The sequence below is a fragment of the Rhinatrema bivittatum genome, chromosome 5, assembly GCF_901001135.1.
Source record: "Rhinatrema bivittatum chromosome 5, aRhiBiv1.1, whole genome shotgun sequence".
Classification (NCBI taxonomy): Eukaryota; Metazoa; Chordata; class Amphibia; order Gymnophiona; family Rhinatrematidae; genus Rhinatrema; species Rhinatrema bivittatum.
In genome coordinates this window covers 107,282,106-107,303,431 of record NC_042619.1, presented here as the reverse complement: position 1 = coordinate 107,303,431, position 21,326 = coordinate 107,282,106, and the positions used below count along the sequence as shown (strand labels likewise).

The following is a 21,326-nucleotide window of genomic DNA, read 5'->3' as shown; positions in this document are numbered from 1 at the left end:
GCCGAGGCCTCCGAAACAGCTCCCGGGCCGGGGAATCGCGTAGCCAGTACGTGCGAGTTATGCCTGTTTCGAGCAGGCATAACTTCTGGAATAAAGGTAGGGGGGGAGTATAGATAGGGCTGGGGGGTGGGTTAGGTAGGGGAAGGGAGGGGAAGGTGGGGGGAGGGGAAGGAGGGGAAGGAAAGTTCCCTCCGAGGCTGCTCCGATTTCGAGCGGCCTTGGAGGGAACGGAGGCAGGCTGCACGCGCCGATCCCGGATTTTAACAGATACGTGCGGCTACGCGCATATCTATTAAAATCCTGCGTACTCTTGTTTGAGCCTGGTGCACGAACAAAAGTACGCGTGTGCGTAACTTTGTAAAATCTACCCCTTAGAAGGCAATTTTGTAACATCATGCATATGTTCACTGGCATATATGTGTTGGAGACAGGATGCTGGGCTTGATGGACCTTTGGTCTGACCCAGTATGGCATGTTCTTATGTTCTTAAATCCGCTTTAAAATTATCCCAGCAAAATCATGCACACACAATTACACCTGCTATTTGGTGCATGTAGTTTTGTCAAGAAAATGTATGCGTATGGTTTTTATAATAAAAAAAATATGTCCAGACTGGCAGACTCCACCCTCTGGGACATCTCTCCCCTATGTGTGGAAAAGTACATGCATACAGTGTATATGTGAATAAGAACATAAGAAGTGCCATGCTGGGTCAGACAATGGTCCATTGATACCATCATTTTGTCTCTCACAGTGGCCAGTCCGGATTACATGTGCCTCAGTAGTTGATCTATTTCTTGTATTACACGCCCAGAGATAAGCACTGGCTTTACCAGATCTACTTGGCTAATAATTGTTTATTGACTTTACCATCAGGAACTTGTCCATTCCTCTTTTGAACTCTATTATCTTAGTTGCCTTGACCATGTCCTCTGGCAACACGTTCCATAGCTTGAATGTGCACTGAGTGAAAAAATACCTCCTACAGTTTGTTTTAAATCTGCTGGTTGGTAATTTCATAGGGTGTCTCCTAATCCTAGTGTTGTTTGAAAGGGTAACCATTCCCTATTTACCTATTCCATCCCACTCATGATTTTATAAATCTCAATCATATCCCCACTCAGTCTCTTTTTCAAGTTAAAGATCCCTAATCTCTTTAGCCTTTCTCCGTAAGGGAGCTTTTCCATTCGCTTTATCATGTTCATTCCCTGTCTCTGTACCTTTTCTGTTTTCTATGTCTTTTTTGAGACGGAGCAACCAGAAATGCTCACTGTACTCAAGCTGCTGTTGTGCCATGGATCTGCTCTAAGGCATTGTGATATTCTCAGTTTTGTTCTCTATTCCTTTCCAAATAATTCCTAACATTTTGTTTCCTTAATTTTACGTGTGTCAATTGCGCAGTTTTCTAAAGAGCGACTTCTGTAGGTAAAGCAGTTCTTTGCCCACAGAAATCCCTTTGAAAATTATCTTCCCTATGGGTTCTTTAACAAGAAACTTTCTTTTGTTTGTTCTGAGAATTAATATTATTTTGCTGTGTATTGGTTGCCTGCCTATGTTGACATTTTCATCAGGTTATGAGGTAAGTTTATAAATAGAAAGCCTTCCAAAGTTTAAAATTAAAACCATTCATATTTATGTAAGCATGTCCTAATCCTTTAGAAAAGGTCAAAATGCCCCATTGTTAATATACAAAGCCAACCAGTAATGTTTGCTACCTTTAGCAGGCAGAAAATGTAGTAAAAATAGAATGATGTATGTGTGCTCACTGTGAGCTGAAGAAAGTATTCATACAGATTAGGACATGAGGGCAAACTGTGCAGCTCCTAGAAAATAAATATGCATTCGTATAATATTCCATTTCCCTCACAGGTATGCTTGCAGCATTCTGGGTAGTCAGGATAATGCCACTGCCTGGCCTGCTTTGCATCTTTTAAGTGTGCAAAAGGGTGAAGAAGTTATAAACATTAAAGTTCTCTATCTTAATTACTTCAGTTAATTTCAAAATCCTTAGACAAGGGAACTTCAGAAGTGGGGAATCCTGAAGAAACAGTTAAAAGTTGCAAGGGTAAGTCTGCTGCGACAATTCCAGATGCACTTTACTGACTGAGGTATAACACGGTAGCCACTTGTATGAAAAAGCAAAATATATTACAAAAAAATATATATATACATATAGGGGCGGATTTTAAAAGCCCTGCTCGCGTAAATCCGCCCGGATTTACGCGAGCAGGGCCTTGCGCGCTGGTGCGCCTATGTTCCATAGGCCTACCGGCGCGCGCAGAGCCCCGGGACTCGCGTAAGTCCCGGGGTTTTTCGAGGGGGGCATGTCGGGGGCGTGTCGGATCGGCGTGGCGTTTTGGGGGCGGGCCCGGGGGCGTGGTTTCGGCCCGGGGCGGTCCGGGGGCATGGCCACGCCCTCCGGAACCGCCCCCAGGTCGCGTCTTGGCGCGCTAGCGGCCCGCTGGTGCGCGGGGATTTACTTCTCCCTCCGGGAGGTGTAAATCCCCCGACAAAGGTAGGGGGGGGTCTAGATAGGGCCGGGGGGGTGGGTTAGATAGAGGAAGGGAGGGGAAGGTGAGGGGAGAGCGAAAGCGAGTTCCCTCCGAGGCCGCTCCGATTTCGGAGTGGCCTTGGAGGGTACGGCGGCAGGCTGCGCGGCTCGGCACGTGCCGGCTACACGACATCGGCAGCCTTGCGCACGCCGATCCTGGATTTTAGCTGATACGCGCGGCTACACGCGTATCTACTAAAATCAAGCGTACTTTTGTTTGCGCCTGGTGCGCCAACAAAAGTACGCGAAGGCGCACTTTCTTAAAATCTACCCCATATATTGGACATTCCTATTTTCCTTATACAGTTGCATTCTGATTCTGTTTTGTCTGGTAGAAAGGTTTTTAAAAAATGAAAGCTTTCAGGATATGGTGGAGGAAAAGTTAGTAGTTAGAACAGCAGACTGAAAACTGGAAGCCTGGGTTCAAATTGTGCCGAGGCTGCTTGAGAACTTGGGAAGTCACTTCACACTCCATTGCCTCAGGTACAAACTTACGGCTTTATTTGCTAAACTTTATTCCCATTCTGTGTCTATGGAAAAAATAAAAACTTAGGGGTAGATTTTTAAAAGTGCGCGAGCGCGTCCATGTACGCTGGACATGTGGGGCTGAAGTAAGTTGTGCGCGCCGGCCGCTGTGCCGGGAGCCTCTGACCCCGCCCTGCCCCCAGACCACCCCGCCCCCTCCCCGCCTCTTTTTGAAAGCCCCAGGACTTAGAAGCATCCCGGGGCTTTACACGCGTTGCCGGGCCTTTTTAAAATAGAGCCGGCGTGCGTAGGTCTGGATACGCGTGTAACGTTTTGAAAATCTGCCCCATAGATTGTAAGCCCTCTGGGGCAGGGAAATACCTGATGAACCTGATTGTAACTCACCTTGTTCATGGGTTTGGAATGGCACGTAAGTAAATCCAAACTTAACACCAAAAGTGATAACAGGAATAACAAAAAAAGATCCAAATAATGAGAACATGCATCATTTTTTAAAACCCTTTCTACCAGACAAAACAGAATCATAATGCAACTGTATAAGGATAATAGGAATGTCCAATATATATGTATATATATATTTTTTTTTTGTAATATATTTTGCTTTTTCATACAAGTGGCTACCGTGTTATACCTCAGTCAGTAAAGTGCATCTGGAATTGCCACAGGCAGACTTCCCCTTGCAACATGGCATTCTTAGGTTTTCTCTCACCGTTTCACCTGAGTTTGGAATTTTGCACATTCAGGGCCAGATGTACTACGCATTTTTCCCATTGCCCTCAATGAAAGGTTCTTACCACCACAATGTGGACGAGCACCCAAACAGAAGACTGTGCAGTACAGTGAAAAACCAGAAGATCATGACACTAGCAAAGTTGGTGACTACCATGCAACATTTTTCAAGAGAGCAAAATAAGCATGATGGCAAAGTATACAGTGGCTGAGTTGTTTTACTGTTAGAAGGGACATTTATTTCACTGTCAAAATGTAAAGTACAGGGTGTCTGTCTTTGTGAAACAAAGCCAACAATATACTTCTAGTTTGTTGAACTATCTAGTCTTAAATAGCCATTTCTCTTTCCACTACCTCATCCTTTTTTCCTCTTCTCTCATCCCAAACGCAGACACCAACCTCTGACCTTAGTAAATGAACTGTATCTGTAATTAAATATTTTTGTCTGTCTTGTCTTATTCTATTTTCAGAGCTCCCAACACAGTGGTTCCTCTACCTCATTAGCATCCACCAAAGTCTGCAGCTCTATGGATGAGAATGATGGGGCAGGAGAAGGTAAAATAATACAATTGCTGTAGATTTTTGAAAAGGTACAGGAGAATGGTCATGACAATGATATGAAGTAAATGAATCTTTGGGGATACATTTTCCAGAAGCCACCCTAAGTAACAAAGCACACCTATGCTTTTTAGCCTGCACAAACCAACCTGATCTTCAAACACAAAGTACTCACAGAGGAGGGAATTTTCCACGAATAACACGGGGGTTGTTTGTGTAAAAATGGCATATACACATTCAAGTAGTATGTATGCATGTATTTGCTATTTTATAAACCTCAAGAGTATGCACTTACATTCAGTATCATGCGTAAATGTGAATAGGGTACAAAAAAAAAAAAAAGCAGTGGTCTAGGGTTATTCTGGAGTGGGGTTTAGAAGTCCATGTGCAAAGTGCTGTTTTGTGAGCGGTATATGTGCGTACATTACCGAACTAATCCGAGCACTTTTACACCTCCTCGCGCAGTTCAAATCGGACTTGTCCTTTGTAGTTTTGGGGTTGGAGGTCTGGATGACCTGGTGGTGGTATCAGTGGATTGGTGATTCCAAGTTTGCATGCAAGTATTTACAGAGGTGGTGAACGCGCCTACTTTAAACTATACCTGCTTCCATGTTTAATTCTAGGTTATTCCGTGCAAATTGTTACCGTTATTACACATGTAAAATATAAATGCTTTATTTTTTTTTTTAATTGAGAACAATTTTATTATTTTCAACCAAAAAACAATACAGAGAATGCTGAACTCTGATAGAGACAGTATGCATGTTCCCACATTACAAATATATGGGTATACGTTGGGGGCAGAAATGCACAGTGTTTTATAAACTATGCAGCTCCCACCACACAGTTTATAAAATATTTGCATAAATCTCCAGGTGCCCACTAACAGGTGCAAATGGTGTACCATGGATAGGTTTGAAAGTTGAGCTTACAGTTTGTAGTTGGTGTTTGAAGATCAGGTATTTACGGGTGCACATACTTTACATCATATCCAATGTAAGCATAGGGTATTTAGATTTTCACATTGACTACACATGCATTTTTAGAAAATTAAATGTGCATGCATATTCCCCCCCACCCGAACCATTTATACTCCAGGGAATGGCTTTCTTTCTTTTCTTTTTTTTTCTGCTGCAGTAAAAATTATGTGCATTGTGAAAGTAAGCACATACCTCTAGGTGGCAGAATATCCCCTTGGGCAGATTCAGCCATTCTACCCACATAATCCCCCATTTTTAACTGCCTAGTTTCTGGCTAAGGCTTTGAAAATGTACCCCTTGGTGTTTAGGTAGCAGGTCATTTTCACTCTGTGCGTAAGATACGAGGAGGGAGGGGATTGGTTACCTTATTAGAATAATGATATTTATTTGTAAGTTTTGTGAAATGAAAAGGCATAGGGTTAATGGTTTCAATTTGTAAGTGCATTTTCAAAGCAGGCTTAGTTGCAGATGTTCAGGATAAACTGGGACACTGAAAAGGAAGAATAAAATATCAACAATAACCCCATTGGCACTGTTTATGATTATGAGTTGACAGAGGAAGTAATAATCACCTTGAAATAGCTTTGAAGGTTTCAGTATAAATTTTGTGGTCCGACTACCATATTGCAAAATAAAAAATATAATAATGCCTTCCCCTTGCAACTTCCTACCCATCCCCATTTTTTTTTTTAATTCTTTATTTATAAATTTTTCCAGATTCTTACAGACAAGAAATAAGCTTATAATATAGCTTTACATCTATTTAACACTTCAACTTAATAATAATAATAAAAAGGAAATCTAGCTTTCAATACAAGCCATTCTTCTGTATCATTTTTTTAAGGCAAACAAGGACCACAGAGATTTAACAGGAGCATACAAAGAAAATTCTAAATTAAATTTATAGGAAGTTATAACAGAATCCCTTTTATATATATATATACACCTCAGTTGACTTGGGTGTCATTATTCTCATTCTTGCATTTATCTATAAATTCCCTCAGATGTACTGGATCATAATAAACGTACTTATTGTTCTTAAATGTAAAGGTACATTTACACGGATATTTAATTAACACTTGGATCCCCAAGGATTTTGCCTCTTGTGACATTATTACAAACTTTTTCCTTCTTATCTGAGTTTCCTTCGTAAGATCTGGGTAGATCCATAATTTTTGATCATAAAACTTTTTTTCACGATTCTGAAGAAATATTCTTAAAATCATGTCTCTATCCATTTCATTTACAAAGGAAACTAACAATGTCCCTCTAAAATCTATTTGTTCTTCCGAGGGTGCCTCAAGATAAGCTGTTAATTCTGTTTCTATATTAACATCAGGTATTTTAACTTCTTTTCTTTCTCCTATATTTGGGACAAAGTATATTTTTGAGAGAGCTGGTACTTTATCTTGTGGAATCAATAGAACATTAACCAGATATTTTTTAAATAATTCTTTGGATGAAATTAATTTCATACTTGGGAAATTAATTATTCTCAAGTTTAAATATCTCATCCTGTTCTCGATTCTTTCATAATTTCTCTTCATTAACTCATCAGATTTAATCAAGTTGACTTGTATATCTTTCATAGAAGATAATTGAGTAGAGATCTCATTCATCTTAACCTCATGGGTATTAACTACGGTATTAATATCATTCACTTTGTTATTAGAAACATTTATAGACTTAGTTAACAATGTTATGGAATTTTCCATTGTCATCAAGGCCTTCCATATGGAGTCCAATGTGATAACCTCTGGTTGTATTAATTTTTCCATGATGAGATTAGATGACACCGCTCCTTCCTGACAAACTTGTGAAATCTGTGTGATTTCTGTTGTCAGGTTTCCATCATACCTATCAGATATTATATTTCCCCCTTTACTGGCACTTCCAGGTTTCTCCTCTGTGTTCATGAGACTGCATACATCAGTCTGCTTCTCATGAACTAACCCCTGGTAGTGTCCCGGGGTTGGGTGTGTGGGTTTTTCAGGTGCTCCGGGGCTTAGAGAAGTGTGAATGTCCAGGAAGGTGAGGTTTTGCTCCATCCCTACACCTTCAACGGACCCAGCACCCGGTGTCGATACTGCAATTGGTGTGAAGAAACCCTCTATCACTTGCTGTGTAAGGGGGGATTGCGTAGGTGCAGAGGAATCCATACGCAATCGGCCCTTGCGCTTGGTGTGTGGCATTATATTTATACAGTTAAAGAAGAAGGTTCCTACCACACAAACTTCCTTGCAGACTATCTCTTGGTCCTCAGGGAGGTATGGGAGAGTCCAGCGAGCTGTTTACAAACAAAGAGGTATATTCACTCTGCCGTCTTCCAGCCGTCGCAAGCAAGTCGCAAATAAGTCGCGCGCCCCTTGAATGGCGCGCGGCTTCAACGACGCGCCGGCGGACGCTACGCGCCGCAGTAGGGGCGTTTTTGTAGGCAAAGGGTAGTCACAGTCAATGACGTCAGGAAGGTGGAGCAGGGCAACGGGGCCGGAAACCTCACCCCGACAAGGTCTTTTCTCCTCTCCCTCCTCGAACACTACCGCAGCAGCGGCGTTTTTGTAGACAAAGGGTAGTCGCAGTCAATGACGTCAGGAAGGTGGAGCAGGGCAACGGGGCCAGAAACTCACCCCGACAAGGTCTTTTCTCCTCTCCCTCCTCGAACACTACCGCAGCAGCGGCGTTTTTTGTAGACAAAGGGTAGTCGCAGTCAATGACGTCAGGAAGGTGGAGCAGGGCAACGGGGCCAGAAACCTCACCCCGACAAGGTCTTTTCTCCTCTCCCTCCTCGAACACTACCGCAGCAGCGGCGTTTTTGTAGGCAAAGGGTAGTCACAGTCAATGACGTCAGGAAGGTGGAGCAGGGCAACGGGGCCGGAAACCTCACCCCGACAAGGTCTTTTCTCCTCTCCCTCCTCGAACACTACTGCAGCAGCGGCGTTTTTGTAGGCAAAGGGTAGTCGCAGTCAATGACGTCAGGAAGGTGGAGCAGGGCAACGGGGCCAGAAACCTCACCCCGACAAGGTCTTTTCTCCTCTCCCTCCTCGAACACTACCGCAGCAGCGGCGTTTTTGTAGGCAAAGGGTAGTCACAGTCAATGACGTCAGGAAGGTGGAGCAGGGCAACGGGGCCGGAAACCTCACCCCGACAAGGTCTTTTCTCCTCTCCCTCCTCGAACACTACCGCAGCAGCGGCATTTATGTAGGCAAAGGGTAGTCGCAGTCAATGACGTCAGGAAGGTGGAGCAGGGCAACGGGGCCGGAAACCTCACCCCGACAAGGTCTTTTCTCCTCTCCCTCCTCCCCATCCCCATTTTTTATTTTACAGATAATGTAGAAATTCTTAATGCTTCTGCCTTCATAGAAGCTAAAAATCTCATGTTCATTTTTATTCCTTAAAATATATCATATTGTGTTTTGTTGCATGAAACATTGTAAACATTCAGGAGTTGATTTTCAGAGCAGTGTCTGAGCATGAAACCCTGATTTTTCCATGTAAATCATGCTTTGAAAATTAACTTGGAGATCTGTGGGTAAAAATACTCACAAAGCCTGATTTTGGCGCCGAGCGCACTCTTTAACCAGCAGATGGACATGGGTTGTGTAGGCGCAACCTAGTTCCCTTATGCAATAAGGGGATTAGCACCTCCACAACGCGTGTCCAACGCGCGGCAAAACTAATAGTGCTCATCATATGCAACGCCTAGAGCAGGCGTTAATTTCTGCTTTTCTGTACATCCTCCTACTTAATATCATTGGGATATGTCAAGGAGGCGCTAGGGGTGCGCAATCAACCCTACCGCCTCCTTGACAATGCGACCCCTAATTTAAATATTTCATGGCGCCTCCAGTGCCTGGGGGCCTGCTAGGAAAGCGGGCACTGAATACTCAGCACCCACTTTCAGTGTTCTTTTTTTGCATCGGCCCCTTTGTGTCTTGGCATGGCAAAGGAGTGGAGTTGGGGGCAGGATAAGGATTTAAGCAAATACTTTCAATTTTCAAAAGTATGCCTATAAACCAAGTTACACTTTTTCCAAGCAGGGGTGTACCTTTGTATGCATAAATCCATGTGAGGAAGAACTGAACCCGTGAATTTTCAAAGCAGAGTTATACAAATAAATCTGCTTTGAAAATTCAGGCTAGAAGTAGCTGGCGACTTTAGTCCTATGAGGGCTGTTTGAAAAGCACCTTCCCAGGGTTTTAGAGGGTACAAATTTAAGAGACGCAACTTTAAAAATGGCTTTTTTCATATTGGCATGTGAAAGTCATCCAGACATTTACATAGTCCTGACAGTGTTGGTGGAAGTTTCAAAGCTTCTGCTTTAGGAAATGTTATTGATAAAGTATTGGTAAGCTGCTGTTTGAAATTCTTGTTCAGCTCACTAAAGCAAAAAACAACCCAATATAATGGAATCTTACCTGAACATCTGGCATCCAGTTGGCTGTGAAGGTGACATTCCTGAGAACATGTGTTAAGAATTAGGTATTTAATATTAAAAGTGGTACTTAACACTTGAGGAATTTTTATGAGTGTTTGTTTCAGGAAGTAATAAGACAAGTGCCAGAGTGGCAGCCTTGGTTGTTTGTCCACATTTCCATTTCCTCTTTACAGAGAATTAAAAGTCAACACACGAGTTGTGGGCAATATCTTTTAAATGGATGAACTTCATATAAATATATGAAGTTTAATAAAAGATATCACTACGAGTTGTTTGTTGACCATTATTTCTAGATATTCAAGTGGATTAACAGGGCAACCACATTGCTTCATTAGCACTTAAAATAATAAGAGCAATAGTAAAACAGTAAAATAAATAACTACTACTAAAACCAAGCAGGTTTATAATAATCAGATTTGCATGTGTTTTGTCTTGTTTTTATTTATTTATTCTTTCGTATGCTGCTTCTCATCCTTCAAAAGGTTGTCTGAAGCAGAGTACAAGTTGCGAAAACAAGAGCTGCTGTGAGATTTCAGCTCCTAGCTTTTATTGTACTTCATCATCTATGTGCCCGTAAGCTATTCAGTTTATATGGGGGCTTGTTTACAACTCATTTGTGCCAGCACTAAAGGGATCCCTTGGTTCGGCAGGGATAATTATAACATGGCCGAGCCCCTCACTGTCCAGGACACCCCCTCCTGTTTTCTTTAAGTAAAAAACTGCTGCCCCCTCTTTACTCTTGCTATACTTGACTATGATGGTGGCCACAACAGAAAGTGAGGGCAACCTGAATGAGGGTAAGGGGCTTCTGACCAATCATAGGATGGCCACGAAGATGGTTGGCATCAGCGAGTTCTGTGTGGGCAGTTGCCCACCTATACCTCACCGGTTTGCTTGCTGTCAGCTTTCCCTCCGTCCCAATTTTGGATTTTCTTTGACTAACTGGGGTTTTGCAGTTTTAGTGGGGTGATTAAACAGGGGAGGCTTTGTTTTGTTGCAGCTAAGATGGGTTTAAGCATTCGAGGCTCCCAGTTATTGGCCTAAGAGCATCTCTCTTATCTTTTTGAGATGCTTTAGTGAGTGATACTGCTGTGAAGCAATGGGTCTTCTGGGAATTCAGCTATGATTTATATACTTGTTCAGTCTATTGACACTACAGGTTACAGGGTATTGCTAAATGTACAGGGTATTGTACAAGGTACAATTACCTCAGCACGGCTAGATCATTACCAACTAGTCAGGTTGCTGCGTTTGGCAGCAGACTTTCATTGGGAAGTAGCCCTAGAAAGGACATGGTTGTTGGCTAGAAGCTATGTATTGCTATAAGAAAATAAGAGACTTTGACCTATGTGAGACATTGGAGGGGAAGGCATTATCTTATTGATGTTCTTTCTAATCTAGAGTGTAACTTTCAAATTGGTGGTAATGGTTGTTACAGTATTTAATAAAGCTGCACCCCTAATGTTCCACTATATATTTGTATGGTGATTGTTTTGGAGAGTGACTGAGTTGGGAGGATGCGAGTGCCTTTGTTAAGCAATAGCAAAATATAAAAACTGCAATTGAAACAAATAAGATTTAATTCAAAGGAGGCTACAAAATAGTGACCAAAAGTCAAGTGCCTTGCAAATACACCTTGATTTTAACACCGGGAAGGTAACTTTTAAACAGGCATGTGAGCGCACGTGCGCACAGTCGTCAGCCCGCACCCAGGGACGTGGGCATTTTTTAACACTTGCGTATATGCGCGCATGTAATAAAATAGCCTGACCGAGGATGTGCGCCTATGTGCGCAAATGCTGTTTCTACCGCATAAGTGGGGGGATTGTAAAAAGCATGCATGCCGACGCAGTTAGCAGTTTTACCAGTTCCCAGTTCGCCCAGGTAAGGAATAGGACTTCCAAAGCCCCCTAGTTTAATAGCCTCCCTCCTCCCCATTTAGCCCCGATGCTTAAAACTCTGCCGATCTATTTGTCTTTACTTTATAATTTGCACGTCATCCATAGCAAAAGTAAAGTTATGTGGCAGGGGACCCAGGCGAGTGTCTGTGCTCATAAGAATTTACGTGCGGATTTCAATGTGAAATCCAGGAACGCCCAGACCCGCCCACATTCCAGACCTTTCTGGAACTTTTGATTTGTGCACGTAGCGGCTTTTAGAATTCGCTCGGCACGCAGTGGCCCAACTTGGGCACATATCTCCTGGTTTTGGTCTGTGCCAGGCTTTTAAAATTCACCTTGAAGAGGGGCAATTTTCAAGTTATCTGCATTGAGACAATGGCTATGCTTGCTTTTTACCAGTGGGCTTTTCATTATTGGAAAGTGAGTACTTTTCTTTGTCTGACCGTCAGTATGCCCCCAGCAACGTCTCCTCTCGATCCTGCTAAACTTCTACACGTTGTTAGAGGCTCTCTGCCTGTGTAGATCACTTTCAGCCCAATACAGAAACCATCGTGGGAGAACAGGCGCTCCTGTGTTGAGCCCCTGCTCTCCTGACATGCGCCCAGCCACCTCTCCTGGGCTCACGATCCTATATGTAAATGAGGGGTCGCTCTAAAAGGAGGCGCTAGGGACCATTACGTGCCCCTAGCTCCTCCTTGGCCCAGGAGAGGGGCTAGGTCAGCGGGTTCAGAAAACAGACACTCAATTTTACGACCGTTGGTTTTCTGAACCAGTTGACAGCGATCAATTAGGAAAACGGACGCTGATAAAATTGAGTGTCCGATTTCCTATCCTGACCAGCTGGTACATTTTATATATTTTTTTTACATTTTTGGTTCCTCTGACTTAATATTGCTAGGATATTAAGTCGGAGGGTGTACAGAAAAGCAGTATTTTCTGCTTTTCTGTACACTTTTCTGGGTTGGCTGCACATTTTACTTTTTGAATCAGGGGTGACTGACTAATTGCCTCATCAACATGCATTTGCATGTGATGAGCTCTATTAGTTTTCAGGGGATTTAGCTGCGCGTTTTCGAGGTGCTAACCCCCTTACAGTATAAGGGGTTATAGACGCCTGTCGAAAACACGTGGCCAAACCCGTTAAACAGTGCGCATGGCCGAGCGTACTTTTCACAATCGGCCTGCTTGAAAATTGTCTGAAGAACTTAATGAATCAGACAGGCTACCTAACATTGGTTACAAAAAAAAAACACTGTGTCTCTACTTTTTTGCTCTCTAAGTTTAAAAATTGATGTATAGCAGAGGCAAATTTGTTTACAATATTAAAAGAAAACCTCTCAATCAGGAAACCATTTTTCTTTTCAAAATCTGATGATTGCCATACATTGGGACAGTTTTATAGGCTTCCTATCTGGTTAGGAAGAGTGGTAGGGAAATGCTATCTCTAATCTACAAGGCTAAAGTCAGTGCCAGCCTGTCAACAGCATAGACCTTAGATCTCGCTCTTCTTAAAGCAGCATGACAATGGCAGCAACTGCAATTATAATGCCTTTTCTTTAGCACTAATTATAGTGCCTTGGTACTAATCTGCACCGCAGCTAGACATCTTTGTATTTGCAGTTGTAAATGACATCATGGTAGAGCAAAGAAGTTGAAGGGTTCTCATCTGCTAAGCTAAAGTACCATAGTGACCAAGCTTTGTGCAATATCTTCATTTCCTGATTTATTAGTAAAAATGCGCTAATGATTCTTTCAGAAGTCTTGGAAGAAGGATTCCAGGTTCCAGCCTCAATAGCAGAGAGGTACAAAGTCGGAAGGACTATAGGGGATGGAAATTTTGCTATTGTAAAGGAGTGTATAGAAAGGTAAGAAGAATCATTTTTCATCTTACCCTGCAACTATTTGTTAAATTGTCATGCTTGTGTGAGTTTTGTAAGTTTATTTGCAGCGAATTGGACCCATGGAATTATGTAATATCTCAGCAATAGATATGAAAATGGAGAAAAAACATAGTCTAACAGCTGAAGAATGTATTGGTTTAATAATGTTAATATATTGGGGGGTTTTTTTTATCCTGTGTTTAACCTCCTCCAAGGCTCCCAAATTAAAATCTTTCCATTTTGCTGACTGGGCCTTTGGTTTTTTGATCAGATAACACAGCTTACTCTCTGGATAATGTAAAGGAAAAATCTATAGAAATTCACAAGCTTAAGTTTGGGGACCTTCTATATCCAGTGAATTTAACATTTCATGGAATCCAAAGGGATTTTATTTCGCATGCAATATTCAGTTTGAAGAAGCTACTCTAATGTAGCTAGTCAGCCACATCTTAATTTATTTATTTTTTTTTGTTGCTTGACTCCATGGCTTCTTCTTTTAAATCACCCAAGTTCTTCTTTACTTTTGTCCTAATATGTTTTATTTTCTATACTCTTAATAGGATTAAAATAGAAAGTGTGCTCCTTGTGCGATAGCACCATCCTTTATTTCAAAACATGGTTTCGCTGTTTCATTACCCTGACTGGACACACAAAATGTGAGAGGGTCTGGCATCTCAGTGAGCCGAGTGCCAGTCTCTCAGGAAGGATTCAGAGGAAATGTGAGTCAAGCAGGTGGGGTAATGGACCCAGGCCCAGAGACTACGAGGGTATGCAGGTGTCCTTAGCTGGAAAGGGCTCTCCTTCACTGTGACCACCCATTGACTGCTATATTCTCCTTGCTTCATACTCACAGAAAAATAGAACTCACTCCAAGGTATTGTTATAATTAGCGAGGTTTGGGTGGACCCTTGGACACTATGGCAGCTGACCATGCCCATGGGGGAAGTCCCTTGAGGGGCCACAGGTCAGGCTCAGCTTAGGACACACAAACACAGAGATTGATCTTTTATTAGACAATGTGATGAAGCCACCAGAGGTGGCAGTGGTGAGCAGCAGAAGTAGCCCGGCTGGGCTAGTATCCCACAGGTGCTGGAACAGCGACTCCTCCGGTAGCAGTGCTGCAGTGGAAAGAACTGAGAATAATAAGTATAGTGGAATAAGCACAAAGCCCCAGTATAGAGAACCCCAGAATAGGGAGAGCAGGCCCTCGAGGAGTGAGTACCTGATCCCTGAGAGCTGAGAGGCTTGAAGGTAATGTACTCACACAGCGGTTCCACGTAGGAGATGGCACTAGGGCTGGAACAGAGGCAGGCCCTCGAGGAGCGAGTACCTGGTTCCAGGGAACAGCTCTGAGGTGAAGATGATAGTACTCACTGGTGTTGAAGATAGCGAATCCTTCCAGGTAGAAGAGAAGGTAGGAGCAGGCAGTGAGTCAGGGAACATGGGCCCTCAAGGAGTGAGTACCGGTTTCCTGATAGCGACCTGAAAAGCAAGTGAGGCCCCCGAGGAGCGGGTACCCTGTTAGCGTTGAGTCCAATGGAGATTGGAGAGGTAGAGTAGCTGGGTATGGAGAGCGAATTCCCATCTGTAAGATTCCCCCTTGCTAACTCAAAAGCTAGCAAACATCATAGGCTTTAAATATCCGGGCAGCGTGACGTCATCACAGGGGGACGCCCCTGAGGTTCGCGCCAAGTAGGAAATAAGAGTGAGGGCCTCCCGGCGTGCGCGCCCTAAGGTACCAGTGGAGCATGGCGGGAGGCAGCGCCCAAGCCGGTCCGGGGTCGCTGGAGAGGACGGCAGGCAGATGCCGCGGCAGCCAGGCGTCCATCCATCGAGAGGAGGTGCGAAGAAAGAAAGGTAGGCGGAGTGAAGCCGTCGGGAAGGGACAGTTGCAATAGTAGCCCCCTTCAAAGGGTGATCTCCTCTGCAGGTACCAGGATTTGGTTTCCAAGGATGTGAGAGATGAAACTGATGGAGCATCTCTTTGTCAAGGATATTAGCCAGAGGCTCCCAAGAATTTTCTTCAGGGCCAAAACCTTCCCATGAGAGAAGGTATTCCCAGGTTTTGCCTCGTTTGTGGACATGGCTTCAACCTTGTATTCTAGGTCATCTTCTGCATTGATAGGAGATGGTTCCTGAGATTTGGAAGAGAATTCACTGATGATGAATGGTTTCAGAAATGAAACATGAAAAGCGTTATAGATGTTCAATCCGGGTGGTAACTTCAGACTGTAGGTAACATTGCCAAGACGTCAGAGGATTGGAAATGGTCCAATATAGCGAGAAGCAAATCGAGAGGCGGGTAACTTCAGTCTAAGGTGCTTGGTGGATAGCCAGACTTTGTCACCAGGTTGAAAGACAGGCGCTTTGGAATGATAAGCGTCATAAAACCTTTTGGCTCGTTCACTCACTTTGAGTAGCATTGCTTTCGTCTGAGTCCATAATTTATGGATTTCTTCAGCAGTGGATTGAGCTGCTGGGGACGTCACTGAGAGCTTCAGTGGAAGTGGCGGTGTTGGGGAACATCCATATACCACTTCAAATGATGTTGATCCAGTTGATGTTGCTGGATGAGAATTAATGGTGAATTCAACCCATGGTAACAATTCGGCCCAGTTATTCTGACGGCATCTCACATGGGCCCAAATGAACTGTTTCAAAGTCCTATTCATCTGTTCTGTTTGGCCATTAGATTGAGGATGATAGGCAGATGTATAATCTAGAGAGATGTCAAAGACGTTGCGCATGGCGGAGATACTCTAGATTCTTATGGTCCGTAAACATGGTAATTAGATGTTGAGCGCCTTCGAGCCAAGGCTGCCATTCCTCGAATGCCAACTTAATAGCCAGGAGTTCTTTGTCACCGATCCCATAATTCTTCTCTGCCGGAGAGAAACGTTGTGAGAAGAAAGAGCAGGGACGTAAGGACTTGAAATCTCCAGTCTGGCTCAGAACAGCCCCCACAGTGACGTCAGAGGCATCGACCTCTACGATGAATGGCTTGTTGGGGTCCAGATGATGTAGGCATAGTTCCATGGAAAAGGCAGTCATTAAATCTTCGAACACGGAAATGACCTCCGCAGACCATTTAGAAACATTGGCCCATTTCCGGGTCATAGCAGTCAAGGGCACAGTTAAAGAAGAATAGTTCTTTATAAAGCTTCTATAGTAATTGGTGAACGCCAAAAATCATCTCAGGATCTTCAGGCTGGTAGGTTGGGACCAATTTTTGATACTTTCTAATTTTTGGGGATCCATCTGGAAGCCATCTTTAGATACAATGTAGCCAAGAAAAGGCACGGAGTCCTTATGGAATTCGCACTTGGATAGCTTGGCGTAGAGTCGGTATTCTCGGAGTCTTAGTAGAACTTGCTTGACGTCTTCTAGAGTAGACAGATTCTGAGAAAATATCAAAATGTCATCTAGGTACACTTATGACACTCTTGTACAACAAATCCCGCAGAATGTCATTCATCATGTTCTGGAACACAGCGGGTGCATTGCACAGGCCGAAGGGCATTACTGAGTACTCAAAATGACCATCTCAACTGTTGAAAGCCGTTTTCCACTCGTCACCACCGCAAATTCAGACTAAGTTGTAGGCCCCCTTCAGGTCAAGTTTCGAAAATATTTTGGCCCCTAAAGCCGGTCAAACAGCTCTGAGATTAAAGGCAGGGGGTAACAATCTTTAATCGTAATCTCGTTCAGACCTCGATAGTCGATACAAGGATGTAAGATTCCATCCTTCTTCCCCACAAAGAAGAATCCTGCGCTGGCTGGTGACTTTGAAGTTCTAATGAAATCTTTCTGTAAATTCTCCTCGATGTACTCAGACATAGCCTTATTCTCTATTGCAGAGAGTGGATAGACATGTCCTTTAGGAGCTTCAGTGTTTGGTTTCAGCTGAATGGCACAGTCATAAGATCTGTGTGGAGGGAGGATGTCAGCAGCTTCTTTGGAAAACACATCACTGAATGATGCGTTTTGAGGCGGCAGTCCTGCCATCACTGGAGTTGTAGGCATGCAGAGAACAGGATAAACTTCCTTGAGGCAACTTCCATGACAACCTGGGCCCCAGCAGGAGATCTCCAAAGAGGACCAGTCAAATTGAGGCTGATGCAACTGCAACCAGGGTAACCCCAGAATGATAGGGTGCATGGCCTTCTTTGACACAAAGAAGGGAATTGGCTATGTATAGAGGGCTCCGGTGCGAAGAGTCACTGGTTCACTGCGACAAGTCACATCACCAGGCAAGGGCTCTCCATGGATAGATGACAAGATTAGTGGAACTTCTAAAATAACGAGGGGAATCCTTAAATGTTCCACTAGGCGTCAAAGTATAAAGTTGCCTCCTGCCCCCGAATCCACAAGGGCAAGAGTTTGGATTGTAGATGGTCCGCAAGTCAGGGAGACTGGTAGAGAGAGTGGAGGAGAAGACGAGGTAAGGCCTAAGAACAGTCCTCCTGCAGGACTTAGGCCCATCCATTTCCTGGACGAAATAGGGCATGTTGGGACATCGTGACCAGCTTGTCCACAGTACATACATAGGCCATGCCTCTTCCGAAATCTTCTCTCTTTTGAAGTCAGATGACTGCGACCAAGTTGCATCGGTTCTTCTCCACTGGCAACAGGTATGTTGGAATCATCCGAAGTGCAAGTTTAGCACGAGTCTCCTTCTGAATAGGCTTGAGTTCTTTCACCTTATCACGAAGCCGGTAGTCAATTCTAGTAGCCAAAGCCATCAGTTCATCCAGCGAGTCAGGTGTCTCACGTGTGGCAAGCTCGTCCTTCAAGCAGGTATTCAGACCTCTGAAGAAGAGAGTTTTCAGGCATCTAGGTTCCCAGCATAATTCGGTAGCAAGAGTCTTGAACTCTATTGCAAAGTCAACCAGTGGTCGGTTGCCTTGCTTCAGGTCCACCAGGTCAGAACCAGCAACAGTCACTGGAGCAGGATCATAAAAAACGGATTTAAATAATTCTAGAAATCCATCAATATCCTGCAGGATTGGATCCTTACATTCCCACAGCGTTGAAGCCCAAGACAAGGCCCTTCCATCAAGATAAGATAGAATATAAGTAGTCTTGGCGTAGGCTGTGGGGAAGTGTGTAGGCTGCAACGTGAAATCCATGCAGCATTGGTTTAGGAAACCTCTAGTTCTTTGAATCTCTCCAGAGAAACGAACTAGAGCAGCCAGAGGTACCATAGTCTTTATAGTTACTTCAGGTAACTGACCTTCATTACTGGAAGTAGCGCCTTGCATCTTCTGTGCTTGTAGCTGATGAAACAATGAAAGTGAGTTTCTCCAAGGCATCTTGTTGTTTAGCAATGCGCAGGGCCAGGTTAGGGACGGCCTGTGAGGCATTGAGCTGTGCCGGATCCATGGAGTTAGCAATCTGTTATAATTAGTGAGGTGTGGGTGGACTCTTGGACACTGTGGCAGCTGACCATGCCCATGGGGGAAGTCCCGTGAGGGGCCACAGGTCAGGCTCAGCTTAGGACACACAAACACAGAGATTGATCTTTTATTAGACAATGTGATGAAACCACCAGAGGTGGCAGTAGTGAGCAGCAGAAGTAGCCCGGCTGGGCTAGTATCCCTCAAGTGCTGGAACAGCGGCTCCTCTGGTAGCAGTGCTGCAGTGGAAAGAACTGAGAATAATGAGTACAGTAGAATAAGCACAAAGCCCCAGTATGGAGAACCCCAGAATAGGGAGAGCATGCCCTCGAGGAGTGAGTACCTGATCCCTGAGAGCTGAGAGGCTTGAAGGTAATGTACTCACACAGCGGTTCCACACAGGAGATGGCACTAGGGCTGGAATGGAGGCAGGCCCTCGAGGAGCGAGTACCTGGTTCCAGGGAACAGCTCTGAGGTGAAGATGATAGTACTCAAAGGTGTTGAAGATAGCGAATCCTTCCAGGCAGAAGAGAAGGTAGGAGCAGGCAACGAGTCAGGGAACATGGGCCCTCGAGGAGCGAGTACCGGTTTCCTGATAGCGACCTGAAAAGCAAGTGAGGCCCCCGAGGAGCAGGTATCCCATTAGCGTTTAGAGTCCAATGGAGATTGGAGAGGCAGAGTAGCTGGGTAAGGAGAGCGAATCCCATCCGTAAGATTCCCCCTTGCTAACTCAAAGGCTAGCAAACTTCGTAGGCTTTAAATATCCAGGCAGCATGACGTCTTCACAGGGGGATGCCCCTGACGTTCGCGCCAAGTAGGAAATAAGAGTGAGGGCTGGGTGGTGTGCGTGCCCTAAGGTACCAGCGGAGCATGGTGGGAGGCAGCGCCCAAGCCGGTCCAGGGACACCGGAGAGGTCAGCAGGCAGACGCCGTGGCAGCCAGGCGTCCATCCATAGCGAGAGGAGTTGCAAAGAAAGAAAGGTAGGCGGAGTGAAGCCATCGGGAACCAAAAAAACTTTTATTTTCTGGTATTAGAAGCAATCAAGAATGAAATAAAGAATCACTGATTAGATCAGGGCTTGCACAGCTAGCCTGAAATAATTACAAAGCTACATCAAAGAGTAAAGATATCAGTGCTTTTACAAATACATATGATTCTTCCCCTTAGTTAGGAGAACCTTTTTAAAAACTCTTTTTATCACTCCTCTACTCAACATCTAGAACATACTGTCAGCAGTTGTCTTTATCACATCTCCTCCACCGCTATCCTCTCCTCTTCCTAATGAACCATGCACATAACATTCTCCCAGGAAAAGCAGGATGGTAGTCCTCACATGTGGGTGACGTCACTGGACGGAACCCTATCATGGAAAATCTTTCTGTCAAAGTTTCTAGAACTTTTGACTGGCACACTGAGCATGCCCAGCATGCCATGATCCCTGCAGCCACAGGGGTCTCCCTTCAGTCTCTTTTTTTCCGCGCTGCAGTTTGCCTCACGGTTAGGAGCTCTGAGAATTTCTCACACACAATTTTCCTCATGGAAAAACTTAATATTTTACTTCAAAAAACATTCCCTCGTAGGGGTCTCCCATCGGGATAGTGTTTTTCTATCGTTCGGTGAGTATGTTCATTATTCCAGGGCGATTCCTGCTCCCACCTTTTTCGGTGTCCACAGGCCACCAGGGGCCTACTACAGCTCAACTCTACGGTCACCAGTTACTGAATGGGACCTAAATGTAGTACTTACAAGGCTCATACGATCCCTGTTTGAGCCTTTGCACTCCTGTGATGTTAAATTTCTTACATGGAAAGTACTCTTCCTAGTAGCCATTACATCTGCTCAAAGGGTTAGTGAGTTACAAGCACTTGTTACATACTCACGCTATACTAGGTTCCTACATGACTGAGTGGTCCTAAGCACTCACCCTAAATTCCTTCCCAAGATGGTTACTGCTTTCCACTTGAATCAGTCTATAGTCTTGCCCACCTTTTTCCCAAGGCCTCACTCTCACCAGGGCGAGAGAGTTTTACACACCTTGGATTGTAAACGTGCGCTTGCATTTTACCTAGACCGCACTGCAGTCCATAGGAAATCCACCTAGCTCTTTGTTTTTTTTGACAAAAACAGACTAGGAGTTGCAGTGGGCAAACAAACTCTCTCCAACTGGCTAGCAGACTGTATTGAATTCTGCTATGACAAAGCAGGCCTTCAATCCAGGGATGAGTGAAGGCGCACTCAGTGAGAGCCATGGCAACCTCAGTAGCAACCTCAGTACCGATTGCTGACATCTGCAAAGCTGCAACATGGAGCTCTCTTCACACATTTGCAGCACATTACTGTCTGGACAAGGAAGGACGTCAAGACTGCCTTTGGCCAATCCATCTTGAAGAACTTATTTCCAGTTTAATC

At 44.2% G+C, this 21,326-nt stretch overlaps 1 protein-coding gene across 7 annotated transcripts in view; it reads left to right on the top strand.

The window, feature by feature from the left end:
• DCLK1 (doublecortin like kinase 1) overlaps window positions 1-21,326 on the top strand; it is a 755,703-nt gene that overhangs the window by 561,133 nt on the left and 173,244 nt on the right. For all 7 annotated transcript variants that reach the window (XM_029602700.1, XM_029602699.1, XM_029602702.1 and 4 more), the window contains 2 exons: window positions 4,237-4,321; window positions 13,397-13,505. In XM_029602700.1, the coding sequence (XP_029458560.1) occupies window positions 4,237-4,321; window positions 13,397-13,505 (194 nt within the window). The remainder of the gene's footprint in view (window positions 1-4,236; window positions 4,322-13,396; window positions 13,506-21,326) is intronic.